General features: G+C 38.7%; 4 protein-coding genes across 4 annotated transcripts; 2 read left to right on the forward strand and 2 right to left on the reverse strand.

Annotated features, from left to right (window-relative positions):
* Window positions 1–6,309: 6,309 nt before the first annotated feature.
* frs3 (fibroblast growth factor receptor substrate 3) lies at window positions 6,310–14,907 on the reverse strand. The gene is made up of 7 exons (XM_084706192.1): window positions 14,633–14,907; window positions 13,640–13,764; window positions 13,397–13,485; window positions 12,923–13,109; window positions 12,414–12,575; window positions 12,145–12,266; window positions 6,310–12,043 (listed from the first exon to the last, which is right to left on the reverse strand). Exons 3-7 carry the CDS (start codon window positions 13,460–13,462, stop codon window positions 10,736–10,738), a joined length of 1,845 nt encoding a protein of 614 aa, XP_084562318.1. The 5' UTR covers window positions 13,463–13,485; window positions 13,640–13,764; window positions 14,633–14,907; the 3' UTR covers window positions 6,310–10,735.
* Window positions 14,908–15,543: 636 nt separating this feature from the next.
* On the forward strand, window positions 15,544–17,212 carry tspo (translocator protein). Its single transcript, XM_084704167.1, has 4 exons — window positions 15,544–15,762; window positions 16,098–16,272; window positions 16,421–16,559; window positions 16,692–17,212. Exons 2-4 carry the CDS (start codon window positions 16,100–16,102, stop codon window positions 16,866–16,868), a joined length of 489 nt encoding a protein of 162 aa, XP_084560293.1. The 5' UTR covers window positions 15,544–15,762; window positions 16,098–16,099; the 3' UTR covers window positions 16,869–17,212.
* A 236-nt stretch (window positions 17,213–17,448) lies between these two features.
* Window positions 17,449–18,397, reverse strand: uqcc2 (ubiquinol-cytochrome c reductase complex assembly factor 2). Its single transcript, XM_084704168.1, has 4 exons — window positions 18,216–18,397; window positions 18,010–18,084; window positions 17,823–17,892; window positions 17,449–17,620 (listed from the first exon to the last, which is right to left on the reverse strand). Exons 1-4 carry the CDS (start codon window positions 18,351–18,353, stop codon window positions 17,511–17,513), a joined length of 393 nt encoding a protein of 130 aa, XP_084560294.1. The 5' UTR covers window positions 18,354–18,397; the 3' UTR covers window positions 17,449–17,510.
* An 18-nt stretch (window positions 18,398–18,415) lies between these two features.
* Window positions 18,416–19,610, forward strand: tomm6 (translocase of outer mitochondrial membrane 6 homolog (yeast)). Its single transcript, XM_084704169.1, has 3 exons — window positions 18,416–18,587; window positions 19,270–19,394; window positions 19,515–19,610. Exons 1-2 carry the CDS (start codon window positions 18,442–18,444, stop codon window positions 19,364–19,366), a joined length of 243 nt encoding a protein of 80 aa, XP_084560295.1. The 5' UTR covers window positions 18,416–18,441; the 3' UTR covers window positions 19,367–19,394; window positions 19,515–19,610.
* The last annotated feature ends 48 nt before the right edge of the window (window positions 19,611–19,658 follow it).

Raw genomic sequence — 19,658 nt, forward strand, 5'->3', positions numbered from 1 at the left:
ACAATTGTATCCCTGCCAGATGGCCCTGTTTTATAACTGTATGAGCAATAATGACATGCTCATACTTGAATCTATTACATGTCTAGTGAAAGCATTCATAAAGACACACTTCATGTCGTTAGGAATAGGAGCAACAATGCACCATTAAGTAGATGTGTGTTAAGTCAAAATGTTCATAGTGTTTTCTCGTGCACTTGCATGTGAAAGGTATAACTCTATAAGGATTAACAGTATAAAGCCACAAGTTGTTTTCCCTGCGGCCCATTTGTCCATCAAGCTTTAAGGGAGATTACTTCTCAAACAAGCAAACAACAGAACAGTGAATTTGAGCCAAACAGAGCATACAAGTCACTCTAGAGGGAATGTCAAAACTTTAGCTACAAAAGAGCAACAGGGTGACATCTGAAACAAAGATTCTAGTACTTAGACTGAACGGTTGCTTCACTCAGCACTTTGAAAAATCTGGATCTTAAAAAAAAAAATACAACCAAATATGGGCCTGTCAGGAGACAAAACAATGAATCAGTTCATTTATTACCTGAGAATCTTAGGCACTCACCATAAATCCATCCAGCTGCTGTTGACTGACTAATTCAGAGTAGCAGAAGATTGTTGCCACTGCAAGCATAATGGCCCAAAAGTTGTAAGAAATACAAGCCACCCTGCAAAAGAGCATTGAGCACTGTTACAATGAAAATGGGACGTAAGCTTTCCAATGGTATGGGTCAATTTTACACCCTTTTTCTTGGAAGCTCAAATTCCAAAATGACACATTGGCACAATGACAGCTTACTTTCTAAGATGACTATCTCTTTAATTCCTCATGGGTTCTGAAGTATAATTAATATAGCACACGGTGTAATATTACTTGCCAACATTTGAGGGTGTGTTGCATTTAGTCTTTGCGGAAGCAGACATGCATACAGAGCAGAGGACAAGCAGCAACAACTCTCGACAATATCCTGTCTGATACACAGCAGGGATTATGTGTGTTACTGATGTCATTAGACAATACAAACGGACAAACTATTAGACGGAAGAAACAATAGGATCCTTTTTTGTTGTAGCCTAAATATGATCATTTCAGTTGATTCATTATAGCCGACACTATGTGTCTCAAAAGAAAGTGTTTCCTCTCGCCTGTGTGTCCACACCATAAAAGATTACCATAATGAAGGAACATATGACCTACAGCTGGGGTAAAGGCATCATGGATATTGCATGAGGGTAAGCGATGAATGCCCGGCTAGGACCTGTATACAAAGAATACAAACTAAGATTAATTCAATCAGTACAAATCCTTACAATAATAAAACTCTTTTTTGTTTAACGGTTCTTCGTACTAAGAGTGTACAGAAAAGAGCTACACTAACAGGATGCAGCCACTCATAGGACGTAAGCCCAAAACAAGAGAAAATAGTAAACCCAGCTACAAAGCTTGAACCGCCATTCACCAAACAGGGGATAAAGGTACCCTAAGAGACATTCCATGGGTTTATAGAAGTCAAAGTGAAGTTGTACCTGATTTACACAGACTCAAATTGACAGCCATTTTAGCACTTTGACATTTTTTGCATACTACTTTCAGAAAGTTGTCATTTTAAATGATTGACTGAGCTCTTCTCCAACCTATAACAGTTTGATTAAATCATTTTACTAGTGTTTGGTGCATTCATGCAAAAAGGCCATTTGTGTGGTGGCCTTCACATGGTGAAAATGTGACTTTCTTGGTATAGTTGGAAACTAAAAACTCTCCTGAAAACAAATATGTTTAAATCACTTCGATATCTTTATCACAACTGAAGTTACATCATTTAAAAGTTGACCTGTGTAAAAAGTAATAAGGGAGAAAACTGCATTCAAAGACTCCAATCCGTTTCATTGTAGTTTACTGTGGCGAATATGGAAAGGAAATCTTTTTGTTCGAAATCACATTGTGAATGTAAATGTCAGTTTAACTATAGGATACATTAATAACTTTTCAGCAAGTTATTTTTAAGTTTAACAGCCAGACTTTATTGATCAGTTGTTTGGGGCTGCTGCTGCAGCACTGAAAAGAGCAGGCAAATTGACCATTTGATTTGACATGGCTTGAAAATCTTGCTATCTATGTCCAAAAACATAGAAATGAACTGTTTTTCATAATTAATCATAGAATTGTTGTAAATTACAATAAAGTTTAGGGTGTTAACTATACAAAACATAAAAAATCTCAATTTGGACAGATAACGATTTTCGATCTTTTATTTTAACAATGAGCGGCCGCGACATCCGACGGGTTTCCATAGGCCGCCACACATTTGTCTTAATTTTCTGGATTTTTGAACGAATAACTAATAAACCCATGGTATATTGAGGGTCCAGTCTCAGTGACGCACTTTCCAAAAAAATTATAGATGAGGAGTCTTGTGTTTATGTAATGAGATACAATTTAAGAAAACAAGGACTGGATGACACCTTAGTCACTTAAGTCACTAAAGTGACTTAAGTGACTAAACAGTAACTACTGGTAAGTTACTTACCTTATAGCAGTCATTTTTCTATTGGTTGTAACTGCCTCGAGCAGTCTGGCTCTCCAGACATTTCTCACTTGTGGTTGCAAAAACTGAGCCAGATCAGGGTAGAGGTGAAATACTAGGCCATTGATTACTCCAAAAGAAACACCACTGTCAGATAGCTGTGAAGTAAACAACATATATCATTAAGTAACATTATATTCTAACCATTGGTATTGGCAGCCTTCTAGGAACATATAAATTACAAATGTCGTTTTTGTCAAGTATCCTAGACAATATCAATTATAAAATTTCCTCTCCATACACATAATAGGTATGTCATTTTGAAATATAATGTCTGCTAAATTATAGAAATCATAAAGAATTATAAAAGTCCACTCTAGTCCAGCAGATGGTGGGTAGTTCAGGGTAGATTGTCGAGACGAGCATAAACTGGGTGTGACTTTCATGATTGACAGCTGGCATTCTATTACTACATACCAGACTGCACACACACCATTACTTTCATTAGTCTCACTGACTGAGACAGGATGCTGTGAGAATAGAAATACACTCAAATGGCTCCAGTGGTAGGGATAAATGCTGTTACCTCATGCATCTTTATTGTGTTCATCCAGTCATATTGACTTAAGTATAATCACAGTCAGTAATCATTTTACAGTTGAAGTACTTTCCTTATGTATGCTATATATTTCCTTATGTATGCTCATTACAACAGCTGGAATGTCGTTTGTTTGGACATATCTATATAAGGTCTGATTATTTCACAATTAGCTTCCACTAATTTAAGTAACTAGAACCAAATTCATTTGATCCCAATCACAATATACCTTTCCTGTAGACTTCACTCCTTTCCATACGCAGAAGTAACAGAGTATCCATGCCAAAATGAAGAATAAAACCAACTACCAATACAAATTGCCAGGGATCAATTCCTAAGGAGATGCTTAAAACCTTTCTCTTGAGAAAAGACACATTTGAAACAAATTGAGCACATCTGCAATTGTTGGTTACAATAGAGTTCATATACACATAACATTAATCCCACAAGAGGTACTAGACAGAAACCTGAATCAAGGATGTATGTTATTATGAGGAGGGTGGAGCAAAAGATGACTTAGTACTCAAGCCAAGTGTGATGAACCAACCTTTTGAAACATTAATTTATGGTAACCAAACATTAATGCCTTTGAAGTATTATTTGTAGTTATCCATAAATGTATACCACTAAGGTTGCATTTAATATTACAGTTAAGTGTAGGTTATGGAAGATCCAACTTTCTCCCAGAATTAAGTTGTAGGTGATGTTGCATTCGCTGGCACTGTCCAGTTCACACATACCTTTTTATCAAATTCAACACAGGCATCTATGGTAAAAAATAAAATAAAATATGATCATTATTAAAGACATACATTTGTGGCAACCAAACCTGGAATCCATACACTGAGCACATGGAAATATAATCCCTATATTATGATTTAGACAACCCTCTTCTTTCTTGTTTCAACATCACTGAACCCAAAATATAGGAACATCATCCTTATTATTATTATTATAAACATTTCGTGGCTCCACTAATATTTTTAAAGTCATCTATTGTCTTGGGAGTAGTTGGAACGTATTCAGTGATTATGGGTGTTATTTTGCCCTAAAATGAGCAACCTAACTCATCCGTAAGGGCGTTATACTCCACAGGGTTAGCAACTCATACTTCTTTAAGCTGACATAGAGTTCCTGAATCTCATTAATTTGGCACACTACAGGAATACTCAGATAGGATTAGAATTCTGAATATTAGAACTGTACGATTAAGAGAGAATTTAACCCTTGTGTTATCTTTGGGTCATTCTGACCCATCAGTCATTGTGACCCACCGTCGTATTGCAACAACTTTACCGCATACAAAAACAAGGTGAATAATTTTTTTTTTACCGTTGGGCTGTCTCAGACCCCCCACATTGCGAAGGTTAAAAGAAAAAATGTTGTATTTGTTTTTGTATTGGGTAAAATTGGGTAAACACAACAATGGTTCATTATGAACCTTTGGGTCATCTGACCCGAAGGCAGCACAAGGGTTAAGTAATCGTCTCAATAAGGTTTCCGGTTGGCCACCACTCTAGTATACTAGTTTACAAGAATACGGTCATGCTCTGCCATCTACAGGATATCTACAGAATTAATTGTGTTGATGAAATTCAATGCAACAACGACTATCCTCCTTAAGTAAAATTAAAATTAAAAAACAATTAAGCAAACCTGCAATGTTTATTACCAGTATTCAAGTCATTCTTGCAGCAGGACCATGACACGTCTCCACTGCAGGGAAAGGAACATGTTTGCCCTAACCTGGATTATAATGTCAAACACTGCAGCATAGGAAATCCCTCCATGGATGGGATCACCAATCCCTGAGTAGAGAAAAGCACACAGTTTACAATTCACATCTTTTATTTATGCAATTAAAATATATATTTTTGTTTGTTTTGTTATTTTGCCAAAAAATGTATTTGGTGACCCAAAGGCCACCCATGTTGATCTTTCAATATACTCAAATCATTTGCACAGAATTACCAGAAAATAATAATAGTCATTATGATCAAGGATATTATCAAACTGTCAAAAGTACTATTTTCAGTGTTGACTTTACATATGGTCCAAAGATAACTTATTCTTGTATATGGGAGTTAATTCTAAAGCAAGCAAAGCTTTTGATTAGTCTATGAAAAGGTTCCTTACCTCCTCTGTTTTTGTAAGAAAGATAAGGGAACTTCCAAATGTTCCTCTGCCCCGCCAAGGTACCTGCGACTGCCAGAAGGAACTTAAACTTGTTGGCCCCCTGGCCAAGGTCCATCAGCAGTTTGCTCTTTGTCATCAAACTGTCGTCTTGTGCGGGAATTTCATGACTGGTAAACTTAGGGAAATCCTTTGCCATGTCCATGAGTACACTCATTCCAAAATGTGTTTCAGGTATTAGGGAATTATAAAGTGTTGCCAATTAAATACATTTTTGTCAACCAATACCTCGGCACAGATAGGTACATGGAAATGGAGAAGCTGAATCAGTCAGTATTGCAGATAGTTTACATAAGATAAGTTTGTTTTTTCACGAGTAACTTTCATTCATTTTTTGTGACTCAGCTGACCCTAAGCTGGCACTGGTAGTGTAGCTTTAGTCATTTACAGTTCAACCTAAAAATGTAGGATTATAAAGAGTGGATGTTTTGTCACAGGTTTTTAAGAAAAGTTGCATTGCTAGATATAACAGAGTTCCTGTCATACTTTATGCACAGCAAGTACATTTACTTACCCGTGCATCACTAAAGACCTTTCCCAGCCTAATCAGTATTCCTCTCAGACTGGGTGCTCCTCAGCTGCTGTATAATGGCAAGAGGACATTAGTAGACCCCACGTGAGGAAGTTATCTTGTTCTCTACATTTTCTTCCCCACATTAAGAATCGTGCAAAGATTGTCACATCCACTTTTAACTCCTTTGCTGCATTTTTACACCTAAACCAAATCAGCTGAGCCTCAACTGTACTGGAAGGTACTGGATGTCACAAGTCCATAATTAGGCTATACTTTGGTCAATGGGAAATGCTGACTATGAACAGGTCACATCACCATGTGCAATTTCATTGGAAACTTTCTATTTTTAGTTAAATTAGTTAAAGTAATGACATACTTTACCTTGTGACATCCAGTAATGACATACTTTTCCATCCAGTTTCACTTCATTTTCACTTGAGATCACTAAACATCTCTTTGTCTTATATTATTGACACCAAACGGAGTAGAAACAATAAAAGCTCTGCTTTATTTGAGAGATTCCTCTTTTGACACAATGACTTAGTGGCCATGAAACAAGACAGACATACCAACACAACAAGACAAGACAACCGTAAGGCATATTTTTACAGCTTGCTGGAAAATCTCTAGAACTATCAAGACCATGCTCTCTGTACATCAAATCATTGAAACATGTTACACAGGCAGACACCAAGTGCATGCTCTAAATGAGATAGTAAACAATATTCACCTGCAAAAGCAAACCTCAAATAATACCAAAGTTTTAGATCTGTGTTTAAGCAAAAACATTATGCTGTTCACTTGGGAATTCATTTCTTACGGAGTAACGAAACCTCCTTCATATGAAAATACTCAGCAAAAGAACACTTTCTCAACAGTAGGATTTTAATATGGAAATAACATTTAGTCATTTTGTACAAGCCCCACTTTTTTAATGAAGTATAAATCAGGGTAACATTCATCCCTTTGGACACAGATGGAGGAATGAAGATGACAAACTGGCCATCTACTAGAGTTTGAAATGCAATTTTAGATGGAAAATAATGAAATGTTTCACAATTCAACAGATGTAACAAAACTAGCTTATATCAGTTACCTTTAATGACATGAGCAACCTTTACTGCATACACATACAGTTTGAGTATGTACATACAGATATAAACTTACAATAAATACGAATAAACTTGGATTGCAAAATTTAAATAAAGACTTTTTTTTCTCACTTTCAGCACATGAAGCATAATGATCCATCAGCTTTAGAGTCTTTCTACATTCATCCAGCAGGTTTACTCTACACCAGAGGTGCTTCATTGGCTTCTCTAGTGAAGAGTCCTCATACCTAGGTTCAACCAGGTAATACCTGGCCTTAATCTTACTCAAAGAAATTTGGCACTGGTACATATTAGTTTACATCACAGTCATTAAGTTTGATTGGTCAACCCCACCAAATAAGTGTTACTTTATAGATTTTGCACAATTCTCCCAACTAAGGTTAGTTTATGCTCTTAAAACAGTTCACACAGTCATCTTCTTTAGTTTGTAGGAATGTGCAAAAACTGTAACTGGACCTTTACATCAATAAACACAAACCCTCAAAAGACAATCACCACATTGAGGGTCAACAGATTTCCATTGCTTGGGGTACTTGTAAAGAGCTTTTTTGAAGGAAAATATGAAAAGGGACCTATATTATTACCACCCAGTAGTGATTGCTTACAATAAAATAAAAAAAGACAAATGAAACAAACCTTTGACAGGGATATTTTAACACAGCACCAAGTTACTATGACATTTCCTAGGTATTTAAGCTACCATTTACACATTAGGACAATAATGTGTACTTATAGAAGTAAACTGAGTCACATTTGTTGAATGTGCATGGAATACCTCACAACAATTTATCATATCACACCACAGGACTGACGCTAACTGGAGGGTGCCTTTGCTTCTATTTCAGTGATGGACTCTAACTTCCTGAAGAGACATTGACCTTAATATTGTTCAAAGTTACAAGTTTACTTAAGGTCTTAATTAAGATCTTCAATATGCTTTAAAGCACTGTAATATTACCTATCCACTTTTTTTGTTGTTGTAAAAGTTACCTATTTCAAAGTTAAGGGTAGGGACTGCTTCTGGATTCTTGTGGTATCAGCTTTACCAAAATTCGAGAGAAAGCACTAATACGTTATCTAAAATAATAGTAAGTACCTGCAACCAATGTAAAACGTAACACTTCCAAAAACAGACAACAGAAGCCCACTTGTTACTGAAAAACAGTAAATTAGGCAGTGTGCCTCCTGATATCTGTTCTGTAAATAATACACATCCAAAAGCCACAAATTATTTAGAGCTTGGAAACATTCATTTGTGGCACAGTTAAAGTGTGTGTAAGCAAATTGTCCAAATAAAAATAACAATAAATATATAAATAAGTGTAAAAAATATATAAATCATTGAAAGAAAAAGAAAACGTTGTTACCTAAACACACATTACAAAAGTTGTATTATCAACACAGGGCCTGAGAAAGTAGTCAGATAATGCTGATTGACAAAATAACTTGGCCAAAATAAAATAGGTCTGCAGCTCTATAATCTGTTAAAACTTCACACATGGGTTGGGAGCATTATCTTTATCAACAAAACTCTATTCAACCATTATTGCAAAATGTAAACACCCTTTAAATGTATCATGAAAATATATGTGTTCAGTACATATCCCCATCTGAAATGTCCATGTAGAACTCTACCAGAGTATCTACTTTCATCACTTCAAATAAGCAGTTAATATGCACACTCATGAGAGGGTTATAGTTGGTGGATATGTGCTTCAGCAACTTCACTTACTAGACAGCCAGATTGTGATGAAAACAATTACAAGGTCAAATATTTGAAACATTGCCAAATACAAATAAAGGAATTTAGAAATGTCAATTTTCACATGTATAATTCAGAGGCCATGATCTTGAGGAATAAGACAATGCTAGTTCTATTACCAAACAACATAGCAAAAAATCCTGCATAGGCTCCAACACAACAGCATTTTTACCATGACTAGTAGCTTACATACTGTTTTTATGTACATACTGTAGCAGCATTGAACCACAGGATTTGTGATTACCAGATTACACGATTACCAATCCTTTGTCTCACTCCAATATGGCTGTGAATGAGGTGAAATGTGTCATTCTTGCCCTTTTTTGTCTAGCTAACCTGAAAACAATGGATTCACGAGGAGTGAACTTGATGAACACTGACTTCCCTCCTCATTCATTTCTGTTTCCTTCCAGTTTTTTTTGTATTATTTTTTATTCCTAATGGCACATTGATTTTATTCATCATGTTAATACAGTTAGCAGTAAAGATTTGGCACTTTAAATGTTGATACAGTCTTTCTTTTTCAAAACATAGTACAGTTATAACAGTGTTACCCCTGTCTCCAGCGGTAATCCAAGGTGATACTTTGGTCTCCCAATCACCGACTGGTTAAAAAAAGCTGGTCATCACATTTGGATAAAGCAATAACAAAACAGACAACAATTTAGTAAATTAATAAATAGACAAATAAATATAATCATTCAAAAGGCTTTCTGCATGGCGCTCATGAGTTTACATTTAAAACATACTGACATATTCCCCTTTAAATTAATCCTTTCAGCACATGTCAATTTGACACTTGGTAAATTACTGAACAAGTAGGTGCAACTATTCGAAGTTGTCAGAGTCAGATCGGAAATATCCATAAAATGTTTGGTACAGTAAAATAACCATTAAGAACAAGCAGCCTATACCCATTAAATAGTTTTAATCTCTATGCTCCACCCTAACTCATGTGAAAAGGAAGTACCAAATGCATTCATCTTTGCAATAAACTGAAGTGGTTGGTGTGGTTGGTGGAAGAAGACTACCTAGTGTATGTGCACCACCAGGACATGCTACAATTCTAACTACTCCACCAACCCTAACCCCTTTCATACCCATTTTCAATTTAACATGGGCTGATCTTAAAATGGTGATAATGTGATCCATTCTGTGTCTCTGTGATAGGGTCCGAGTCCAAATAATACTTAACATGAGAATGTAAATTTACAATTCCAAAGGATTGTGCAAAACATTCTGATCTGTTATATTTCCTGAGGGCAGATTATAAATATACATCAACTGTCCTTTCTAACAGTCACAGCAGAATAAGTGCTTGTGAACTGAGGAATACGCATCATTTCATGGTAATCATTAACAATTTTTCACTTCAGCCACTTCTCAAATCAGTATGATACAAAAAAATAAAAATAATATTAACTTCATAAACTATTTCAGGAATAATAATTGATTAAGAGAATATTCATCTAGGGCCAATAACGAGGGTTATTACATAGTAGAAAAATAATATAAAGAATGTCCATGAAAAATTGAAAATCTAGTTATTTCCTGGGCAGTGACTTTTCATCTCATACAAAGCATCATGGGTAAATACAAGGTAGCTGATATAACCAAGCTGTATCTTTCTCTGGTTTATGTCCAAGGGCCTCCACCACATAGCTAATGCGAAAGATATACAGCAAAGTCTAAATGAATGCAAGTTTTAGGAGCACAACCAAAAATCTGGCCAATCAGAGGTGGTGCCGTTAAACTAAACAGCCTTACACTACATCCAAATAACAGACAATAACAGGGCAATGCCCCAAACAGCTTCCTCAATTACTGGTATATGCACAGATAGTTTTCAGAAAGTTTCTAATTAGGTACCTGTACTGTAGATAAGCCAGCCTGAAGGTCGAATGGGTGGTTGACAGTGAGGGGTCCAGTGTGCTAAACCTGTCCACTTAAGCTGTCCACCCACCTCACCTCTATCCCTTCATTCATCTTTGCTGTATTTGCTCCTTGCTTTCATCTTTTCCTCTCCTCCAATCTCCTTTACAGAGGCAGGTCTGTGCTGTTGTGGCGAGTCTTTCTTGAGGTCCCATCGTCCCTGGGAAGAGCTTTCTGCAGGTTAGACATGGCTGCTGTTTTCTTCAGGTCGATGACTGCGTAGAACTCACTGCGTCGGGGTGCCTGGGGACCACATTTAAGGGGTGGTAGGCGCTGGTGCTGTGGCTGGGGTTGGGTACCCCCAACACCATGAGGCTGACATGGTGGCTCTCCCTCCAAGTCCACCTGGATGTAGTTAAGCTGCCCCGAGGGAGGCATATGGCCGTGCTCGCACCCTCCCACCCCTACCCCCGATCTTCTGCGAAAATCAAAGCTGAATATTCGCCCTCCTCTGTCTGACTGACATGGCTGGGGGTGTGGGGGGCAGGCGTGTCGGAACCGGGGTGGTTGTACCTGCTCTGTGTTGACGTAGTTCTGCAGGGCATCCCGGTGGATCCCTCCACCATCCTGATGGTAACCATTGGGTGTGCTGGGACCTTCTGAAAACTCATACTCATCAAAGTCCTCCTCCTCCTCGTACTCCTCATCCTGCTCGTCATCTTCCTCATCCTGCTCCTCGTCCCTCTGCAGAGCACGATATTCCCACACTGGGGGCAGGGAGGGTAGGTTCTCATAGTTGAGCAGAGCTGTCCGCCGGTGACCTCCACCCATACCCCGCTCACAGGGGTAGCCCTGCGGAGGCAATGATGAGGGGCCGTGGTGGTGTGGGTGGGACATGGGGTGGGAGTGACTGTCTCCAGTGGTGCTGCTGCTGCTACTGGAGCCCACAGACTGGGATACACTGCTGGGACTGAGTCTCAGCCTGCGACCCCTACTCAGGCCGTTAATGTTCTCGTAGGTAAGTTGGCTACCCTGACAGCCCTCCTGATGCTCATGGCTTGGATGCCGGTGCATGAGATGTTGGTAGTGATGATAAGAGTTGCACATGTGCAGAGGAGGCTCGTCGCCCTCTGTTTCTGAGCCTGTTGCACCCTCTACTGGCCGCAGAACATGGGGATTATGCCCATGTCTCTCCCTTTCTCGTTCTCGTTCCAGTAGATGACGTTGGGCTGGAGTAGGTCCTAACATGAATTTGACCTCCTGTGAGGAAGGCTGTAAAAATACCTGGGGATCTTTGCGTTCCTCCAACGGACAGCAGTGCATGCTGGACTGGCCACCTCCTTGCCCCCCCACAGTCATGGAGCTGCGTGCCGGCTCAGGAAAAGAGCTAGGCCGCACCTCTGGTAGGGAGTGCACACAGTGTCGACTGGAGAGGTCCCCCTCCACACTAACAGTGTTCACGTAGGTGTGTGCCTTTTGTAGAAGAAAACAATGTGTTTTGTAAGCCCTCCAACAGTTACAGCATCAGTGGAGAATGAAGATTAAAGGTGAAAATGTTAACAGTTCTCCCTTACCTGGTCCTCAAGGCCCATGAGGCTGTGGCCGTGATCGTCAGCCAGAGAAGGCTGGGAAGAGTCAGCTCGGATAGGATATCCAGGGTAACCATTAGGGAAACCCTGGACAGGGAATGCTGGAGCTGCAGACAGATGACAGTATAATGACTACCTTTACATGCCCACAATACTAATGACTAACAACTGTGAGACAGATGCCCCCAGACTTATGTGTTACAGGTTTAGAAAGACTTAGCAAGTGTGTGTATTTCGTTGTGTAGATGTCTCACTGTTGGGGGTTTGAGGTGTGCGGGGAATGTCCATTTCTGGAGTGTGGCCACTGCGACTCATCATCATAGGCTCTTCCACCACATTGATGCTATTGCACTGCATTAGCTCCTGGAGCAGGTTGAAGATCTCCTCTGCCCGGGAACACTTAAAAGCAAATATTCCTGATGGAAAAAGAAACATTTCGATAGAAAAATTAGATTTAACAAATTGTAGTTGTGTGTTTGCTGTAAGTTGTGAGAAACTGTTTGTCAAATGTCAAAATTATATTCATTAGTTTGGTGTTGAATAATAAAACAACAGTGTGAAACTAAGCAATAGTATGAATGATTGAGATGGTGCCTAAGAGACAGAGGTTAAACAACTGTTAGAACAGCCTTAGAACTACTTAGTTTTAACAGTAGATTCAAAGTGACAATGCAAGCACTAACACATAAATTCACAATGGAACTTAACTTAGTTCAATATACAGCAGTGCAGGAATCATTCAACTGTCGACCAGGTTACTCACCCTGTCCAGTTTGGCAACGTCTTCCACTCTCAAAAGAAAAGAGGTTGGAGTCATAGCCATAGCGGCGCAGACAGAGGTAGGGCCACCGAATGGCATCCCTCTTGCGTGTGTGCAGAATGAGCTCTGTCTGGGTGAGCTCCATGGTCCCAGAGCCCAGTTCATTACCTTCATCATCAACATTAGTTACCTGTCATGGAAAACATGTCATATTTTATCACTGTACAATTAACATCATTTCATCTCCTGCCAACCATATCAATCCTGTCTTCGGAAAGGAAAGTGTCTAAATTGTGTGTTTAAATTAGGATTACAGATAGTTGTGGGGGTATAATGTGCAAAACAACATTTAAAAGTGAATACAGTAAAAAAAAAATCTTCAATGCAAACATTGTACACAAACTGTACACAACAATCAAACTGTCTATCTTAAGTAAAACAATACATTGTAAAGAAGAGTGTTGACAAGCAGACAACCTTAAATTTGGTGAGATGGTTGTCTCTGATGCGGTCTCTGTATAGGCAGCTCCAACAGCTCCCCATAACTTCAGCAGGCCAGCTGAAACCTGACAACAGATGGAAGTGAAAACAAATCAAGCAGATTTGAATAAAACAAGTAAGGGACAGTCTAGGTGAATGAGAACTTGTCTATCATTTTTCAATTGGTCTACTAGTCACAGCATCTTACATTTTGACTCATTACACACACAATGTTTTTACCCAGTCCAGGCCATCAGTGGTAGGGATCCAAGCATAAATCCCTAAATCCTCTGCTGGGTGTCATGGTGAAAGGAGAGCTGGATGGTTGCATTATAATTTTCAGGAGGAGCATTATTTTCTCTCTCCTATAAGTGAGATGGGCAACAATCTTTGTTAAAACTTATAGGCCTAGTAAACATTAGAAAGAAAACTTTAGATTAAAAAGAGCAGAATCTGATAGACCAGTAGACCTTCCTTCAAATGGAAGAATCACACCCACAATAATAGGAATAAAAAACATTGACAATGCAAATAACAACCTATTATTATTGTTATTATTATCATTTAGTGTTGGTTGGTTAAATAATTTCATTCTGGTGATGTCTACAACTTGTATGCATGTTCTTAGTTACACTTAATCGTTTTAATCAACATGTACGAGATTGAGAAGAACCCCATGAAGGGTAAAATGAGTGTATGAAAATATCAGTAGTCTATAAGTCTGAAACATCGCATTATGGTAACAAACGATTCGTTGTAGGCAACTTTCAATGGCCCAATCATTATTCAAAGCAAGAATATTTCTAATGACACAAGATTCTGGGCATTTTATAGTTTGTATCTATGTGTAAGGTAGGTAGCATTTGCCGAGGTCTAAATACGCTAAGCAACGCCAGTCTATATTGGCTATGAGGCTAGGATGCTAGCAATACGATGTCTATCAAAATAATGTCTAATGCCAAATTAACGTTATCATATTGACATTTTAACACAGAGAATTAAAATGAATAATATCGTAGGCAACACGACGACAAACACGCAGTAATACCGATATGTTTTCAATCTGCGGCGCAGTCAACTGCACAGGTAGGCAGTAGGCTACAGAGCAGTTATTTAGGTGAAACACTGCATTTACACATTGTATCTTTGGATAAGAATCACCGAGGTTATGCACAGGCTTTATCGCAGATATAACGGGTTGTTGAATTAAGACAGCGGGGGTTTGCTACTCACATGTCTGACAAGGATTGTGATACGAAACTACCGAGAATAGTGAAGGCTGCAAATTAATTGTCGGTGGCGCTGGAGGGATCAGATAGCCCACGGGTCGGTTTTTGATAATAGTCCATGGGTTATGGCACTTGTTTAAGAAGAACGGAAAATTAGACTAATTGTGTTCAAATAAAGCCATAAACTGTTTTTTTTTGTCCGCCCCCCTACTGCAGCACGGGCCTCTCTTTGACATTTCCCAACCGTCAGGGTGAGAGTTCACAGACAACGAGGTTTTGTGGAGAGACAAGAAGATGTTGAACGCTGGAGGACCGAGATGTAAGGTGTGACTGTTTGCCTAAGCATGATGAGGTGGGAGGAGGAGCAGATAATCCCAATATGATAATAAAATGGTTTTCATAATACCCTTCTTAACACAATAACATCCATTATTAAAATGAAAACCCCTGCTTCATTATTGTAGTTTGTGTGGTAGTATACCTGGCTCATAGCCTATAGCTCCAACTCAACCTCCGATATTTGTCTGTGCAAGCGTTTTTAAATTACATACACATTTTGAAAACGTATAGGATGGACCCAACATAAACTGACATTGTTTATGTCATTAAGGTATAGCATCTACACTTTGTATGACAGATTTGAAAATAATTCGATAGGCTACAAAGACCTATGCGCAGGACTCGTAGCCTATCATTAGATTTTACATTTTCGTTTAGTTAATCTAGCCTAACATTTTTTTAAACAATATATTACATATTCTTTCACGCCCACTGGTTCGTGAGATAAATGGTCCCCAGCTAAAACGACATTATATTTTATTTGTAGACAAATTTGCGCAGCTGGTCGACATAGGCGCATTAGCGCAATGTTGAATCCATCTAACATGATTTCTGTCGTTATGAAACGCTCACATTATTTACAAAATCGTCCTGCCTGTAGCATTATGGCAAACCCTGGGAGTGTCCTCGTATAACCCTTCCCTTTTCTGATAAGAAACTCTGACCAGAAAGGGAGTTTCATCTGACCGTTGCAGCATGATTTAGCATTACGGTGTAGACAAAAACGAGCGAAAACCCTCATCCTCAATCCTGAAAGAGCGAGTCAGACAAGTACCCACAATATTGAACTGACAGGTAAGAGTTAATTCGTGTGCTCTAATAGTAGACTTGGCTAGCCACCGCTTCCAGTTTACAACGTTCTAGACATTGAATGTAGGATATTCACAATACAGCCTTTTCGTTTCTAAACTGGTAGGTCTGTCGGCTAGGCTACTGTGAGAAATAGATCTTCGAACTTAAATTCGAATTTTGTAGTAAAATACTTCTAATAATAATTCAAAATGCGAAACTGAGGTTGTTACATAGAATTAACTAATACATTTATTAAACCCGCTGCTACGTTTACATAAGCTAAGCTAATTAAGTTTCAAGTTAATTTTAAAGTCACATGCCCCATATCCTCCCTGTAGACATGTGGCTGCCTATGCTAGGACTGACTGCCCTACCACATCTAGGAGGGCTCTATGGAGGCTTCGTCACACGCAAAGAAGTGAAAACTTGGTTTCCCACTCTTAATAAGCCATGGTGGCGCCCGCCCAACTTTGCATTCCCAATAGTGTGGACAACTCTCTACACAGGCATGGGGTGAGTGATATTGTCCTTCTCCAGTCTCACTGGCAAGCATGCCCCACCCACTCCACTGCTCATGCTACAGCAACACCTGACCGTAGGTAACCCCTTAAAGTATTTGTAAGGCTGATATATAATTAACTCAATATTTCTCAAATTTTAGATATGGATCCTACCTGGTGTGGAAGGAACTAGGAGGTTTTACTGAGGATGCCATGGTGCCAATGGGGCTGTATGGACTTCAACTTGCTCTCAACTGGGCCTGGACACCCATCTTCTTCGGAGCACATAAAATCAAACTGGTATTTAAAAACAACTTTATCCGCATGGTTAATTTTTCCCTGAAAATTATGAGACTACAACACTGTACGGTCATTTCTGGTCTCAACTAAAACTGCAGCAAGGGTTTTGATTGAATTCTCCCTCCCTTCCAGGCACTCATAGAGATTGTGATGCTCACTGGAGCAGTGGGAGCCACCATGGTGTCCTGGTATCCTATCAGTTCCACAGCCACACTTATCATGGCACCCTACTTAGCTTGGCTGTGTCTCGCCACCGCACTCAACTACTGTATATGGAGAGACAACCCTGAGGAGGAGAAAGAGGAGTAGTGCTACACATGCCTTAAACTTTTTTAAGGCATTTAAGGCATTTCTGAATTTAAAAATTCAGAAATCTGAATTTAAAAATTCAGAAATCCTTGAGCTTAATTTGCATTGTCTTAACAATCAATTATAATAATATATAATTTCTCATATATTCATGACACCATATAAAAATGAAGGGACATTCATGGGAAAATATCATGTATTCATTTGCTTCTCTACGACACATTCCATTACCATTGCATCCTTCACTCATATGTTTACTATACATTAACACTGAATACTTGCAAGATGTATTTACAAATCTATTGGATGTTGAAACATTAAACTAGTTATACATAAAATTTAAATATTTTGCACTGGTTGCTATTCAACTCATTTTGGCTTTGGAAGTCCTCATCTTAATCTGGTTGACTGTTCTATAACTGTATTGAGTACCATGAAAAATATGGTTGTTTACATTAGTTTTGTTTAACTTATTTTTGGAACCCTTATCAAAATATGTTACATTGGTAAAGAGGAAGAACTCTACCTTTCGGATTTTACAACGTTAAGTGTAGTAGCTATATATATATATATCACAACCTTATTAAATATAATAAGAGGTGCTTTATTTCTACAGGAAAAGGCAAATGCAAATATGTAACATTATTTCTCAGAAGGTTTATCCGGACTATCTTCTGGCGCCTTTGAAGAGAATCGCTCCATCAGTGTCTTCCATAATCCCTTCTTCTCCTCGTCCATTTGCTGCATGCTTCCTGTAAAAGGAGTAGTTTAAAGTTCCTGACAGTAAACTTGATAGTTTCAATTCCCACACCCCATCCAAAGTACAAAAAGTGGATGACTGGAGGTTTCAGATGGGATCTTAATGATTGACATGGCAACAGTCTTAATCCTAGCGACATCATTGACTTGAAAAACATCAACCTTACACAAGTAATACTTAAATAGTGTCCATACCTGTTGCCAACAGCATTTTACATTCTTCCAATGTCACACCGGTAAAGCTGGTATCTCGTATGCGAGGAAACTGAGTTAATGGGGAAAACGAGATTTTCATAATTAATGGGTAATTCGTGTTCGAGTAAAATAGCCTAAACAATTCTGTAATACACGAGGTGAACTTTCTTTAAGCGGGTTTACTTACTCTTTCTCTGTACACATTGGTGTTAATCCGGGCCAAACTTTCGTACATTTGATCACACTTTTCTGGGTCCGAAATCTGTAACAACAGTCAGTGTACAAACACATCTCAGTAGTCAGTACTGGTAGAGCTAGCTAGCAAGCTGTATCTATTCGAAACAAGGTCATTAAAGACTATTGATGGTGACTGTGCAAGCATGTGCACTCTACCTGTGTGTTTTCACCCTCACGAAATGCATGGGCGACTCTTTGTCGTAGAACGGTCCCTAAATCGCGGCCCTTCTTCGATTCGTCCCTTGGCCATTCTTCGCAGAGTTTCAAGAACCGACGGTACCGTGTAGCAGCCATGTTTTGTTATGGAACGCAAATGATGCACGGACCGTCAATGGTAAGGGCTGGTGTTACATGAAAATCATTCCCACTGTAAAATTGCCGCATGCTAAAGCAGAAAGCCACAGAAGACAGAACACAGACATTCAAGATGAGTGGAGCTGGGAAAAAGGGTGCTGTGGGACCATCTGGTGTTGTAGAATGGATTCGCTCTGCTTGCCATTTCGCCACTGATAGAAACGATTTTAGAAGGTGCGTTAACGCCGTTTTGTGGTCCTTTCGTTAACATATCTTAGCAAGTATGGTTGAGGTGCTAGCATAGCTAGCTAGCATAGCTAGTTAGCTTTGAGTACAGTATCCATGTGAGCGATGCGTTGTTAAGCGAATCTGGAAAGCATGCCTTTCATTCGCCCTTTCTCTGTACAAGTGTCTAGAGTAGTTAGCTATCGCTATCTTGGTGATGCATTTACACATAGCCGCTGAGCTAGTTACTCAACTATTGGTTCGTTAGTGTGACAAGTCATTAGCTTGTAACAGCTAGACTACATAGTGTTACACAATAATAGTAGCAATTGTACGCACCGGGATTGAGGTTTTCTAGCCAGACAACAGTACGTGGTTTACATCAGAAATGTAAATCTAAAAGTTGTTTTCAGTCTTGATCCAATCAAATGTGTAACGTATTTTTACAATGTCCAACCACATTAAATATTGATCTGCATAAATGTGCTGCCAGTACTACATGCATTGATACAAATTCGTTAATACTTGATTTTATTGGATGATGGAGTCCAATAAAAGCATTGTTGAATTTGATCTGCTGTTGCAGAGTGCAGATAGGCTACATATGACAGCATAATGAAAATGTATCAAATTAAATGAGTGTGTTGTTTTAATCCAGATAAAACCCACTACTATATTTGTCTTTCTGTAGGAACCTACTGGTCAATTTGGGCATATTTGCAGCTGGTGTGTGGGTTGCCAGAAACTTGTCAGATTTTGACCTGATGTCTCCACAACCTGTCACGTAATGATGGAGACCATGGGCAGTGTGAAAGGGTCAGTAGACTAAATGCTTTATAGATAATGTAGTTGTTGATCTAAATCAATTAGATGATTTAGAATGATCAGACGTATTGACAATGTTAATGCGTTTCTAACCTCTTTATTCTTGTTTAGGTGTCATGGACCAAACAGGAGCCACAAGGGACAGGATATTTGTCCAATGACAATATTATTTGTTAACATTTATTAAATATTTTCTGGAAACTGAAATGTTGGCCTTATTGTTAATACTGCAATTTAATACATTTAACAAGTTCA

Source organism: Hypomesus nipponensis, chromosome 9, assembly GCF_054491055.1.
Source record: "Hypomesus nipponensis isolate SF chromosome 9, ASM5449105v1, whole genome shotgun sequence".
In the NCBI taxonomy this organism is placed as follows: domain Eukaryota; kingdom Metazoa; phylum Chordata; class Actinopteri; order Osmeriformes; family Osmeridae; genus Hypomesus; species Hypomesus nipponensis.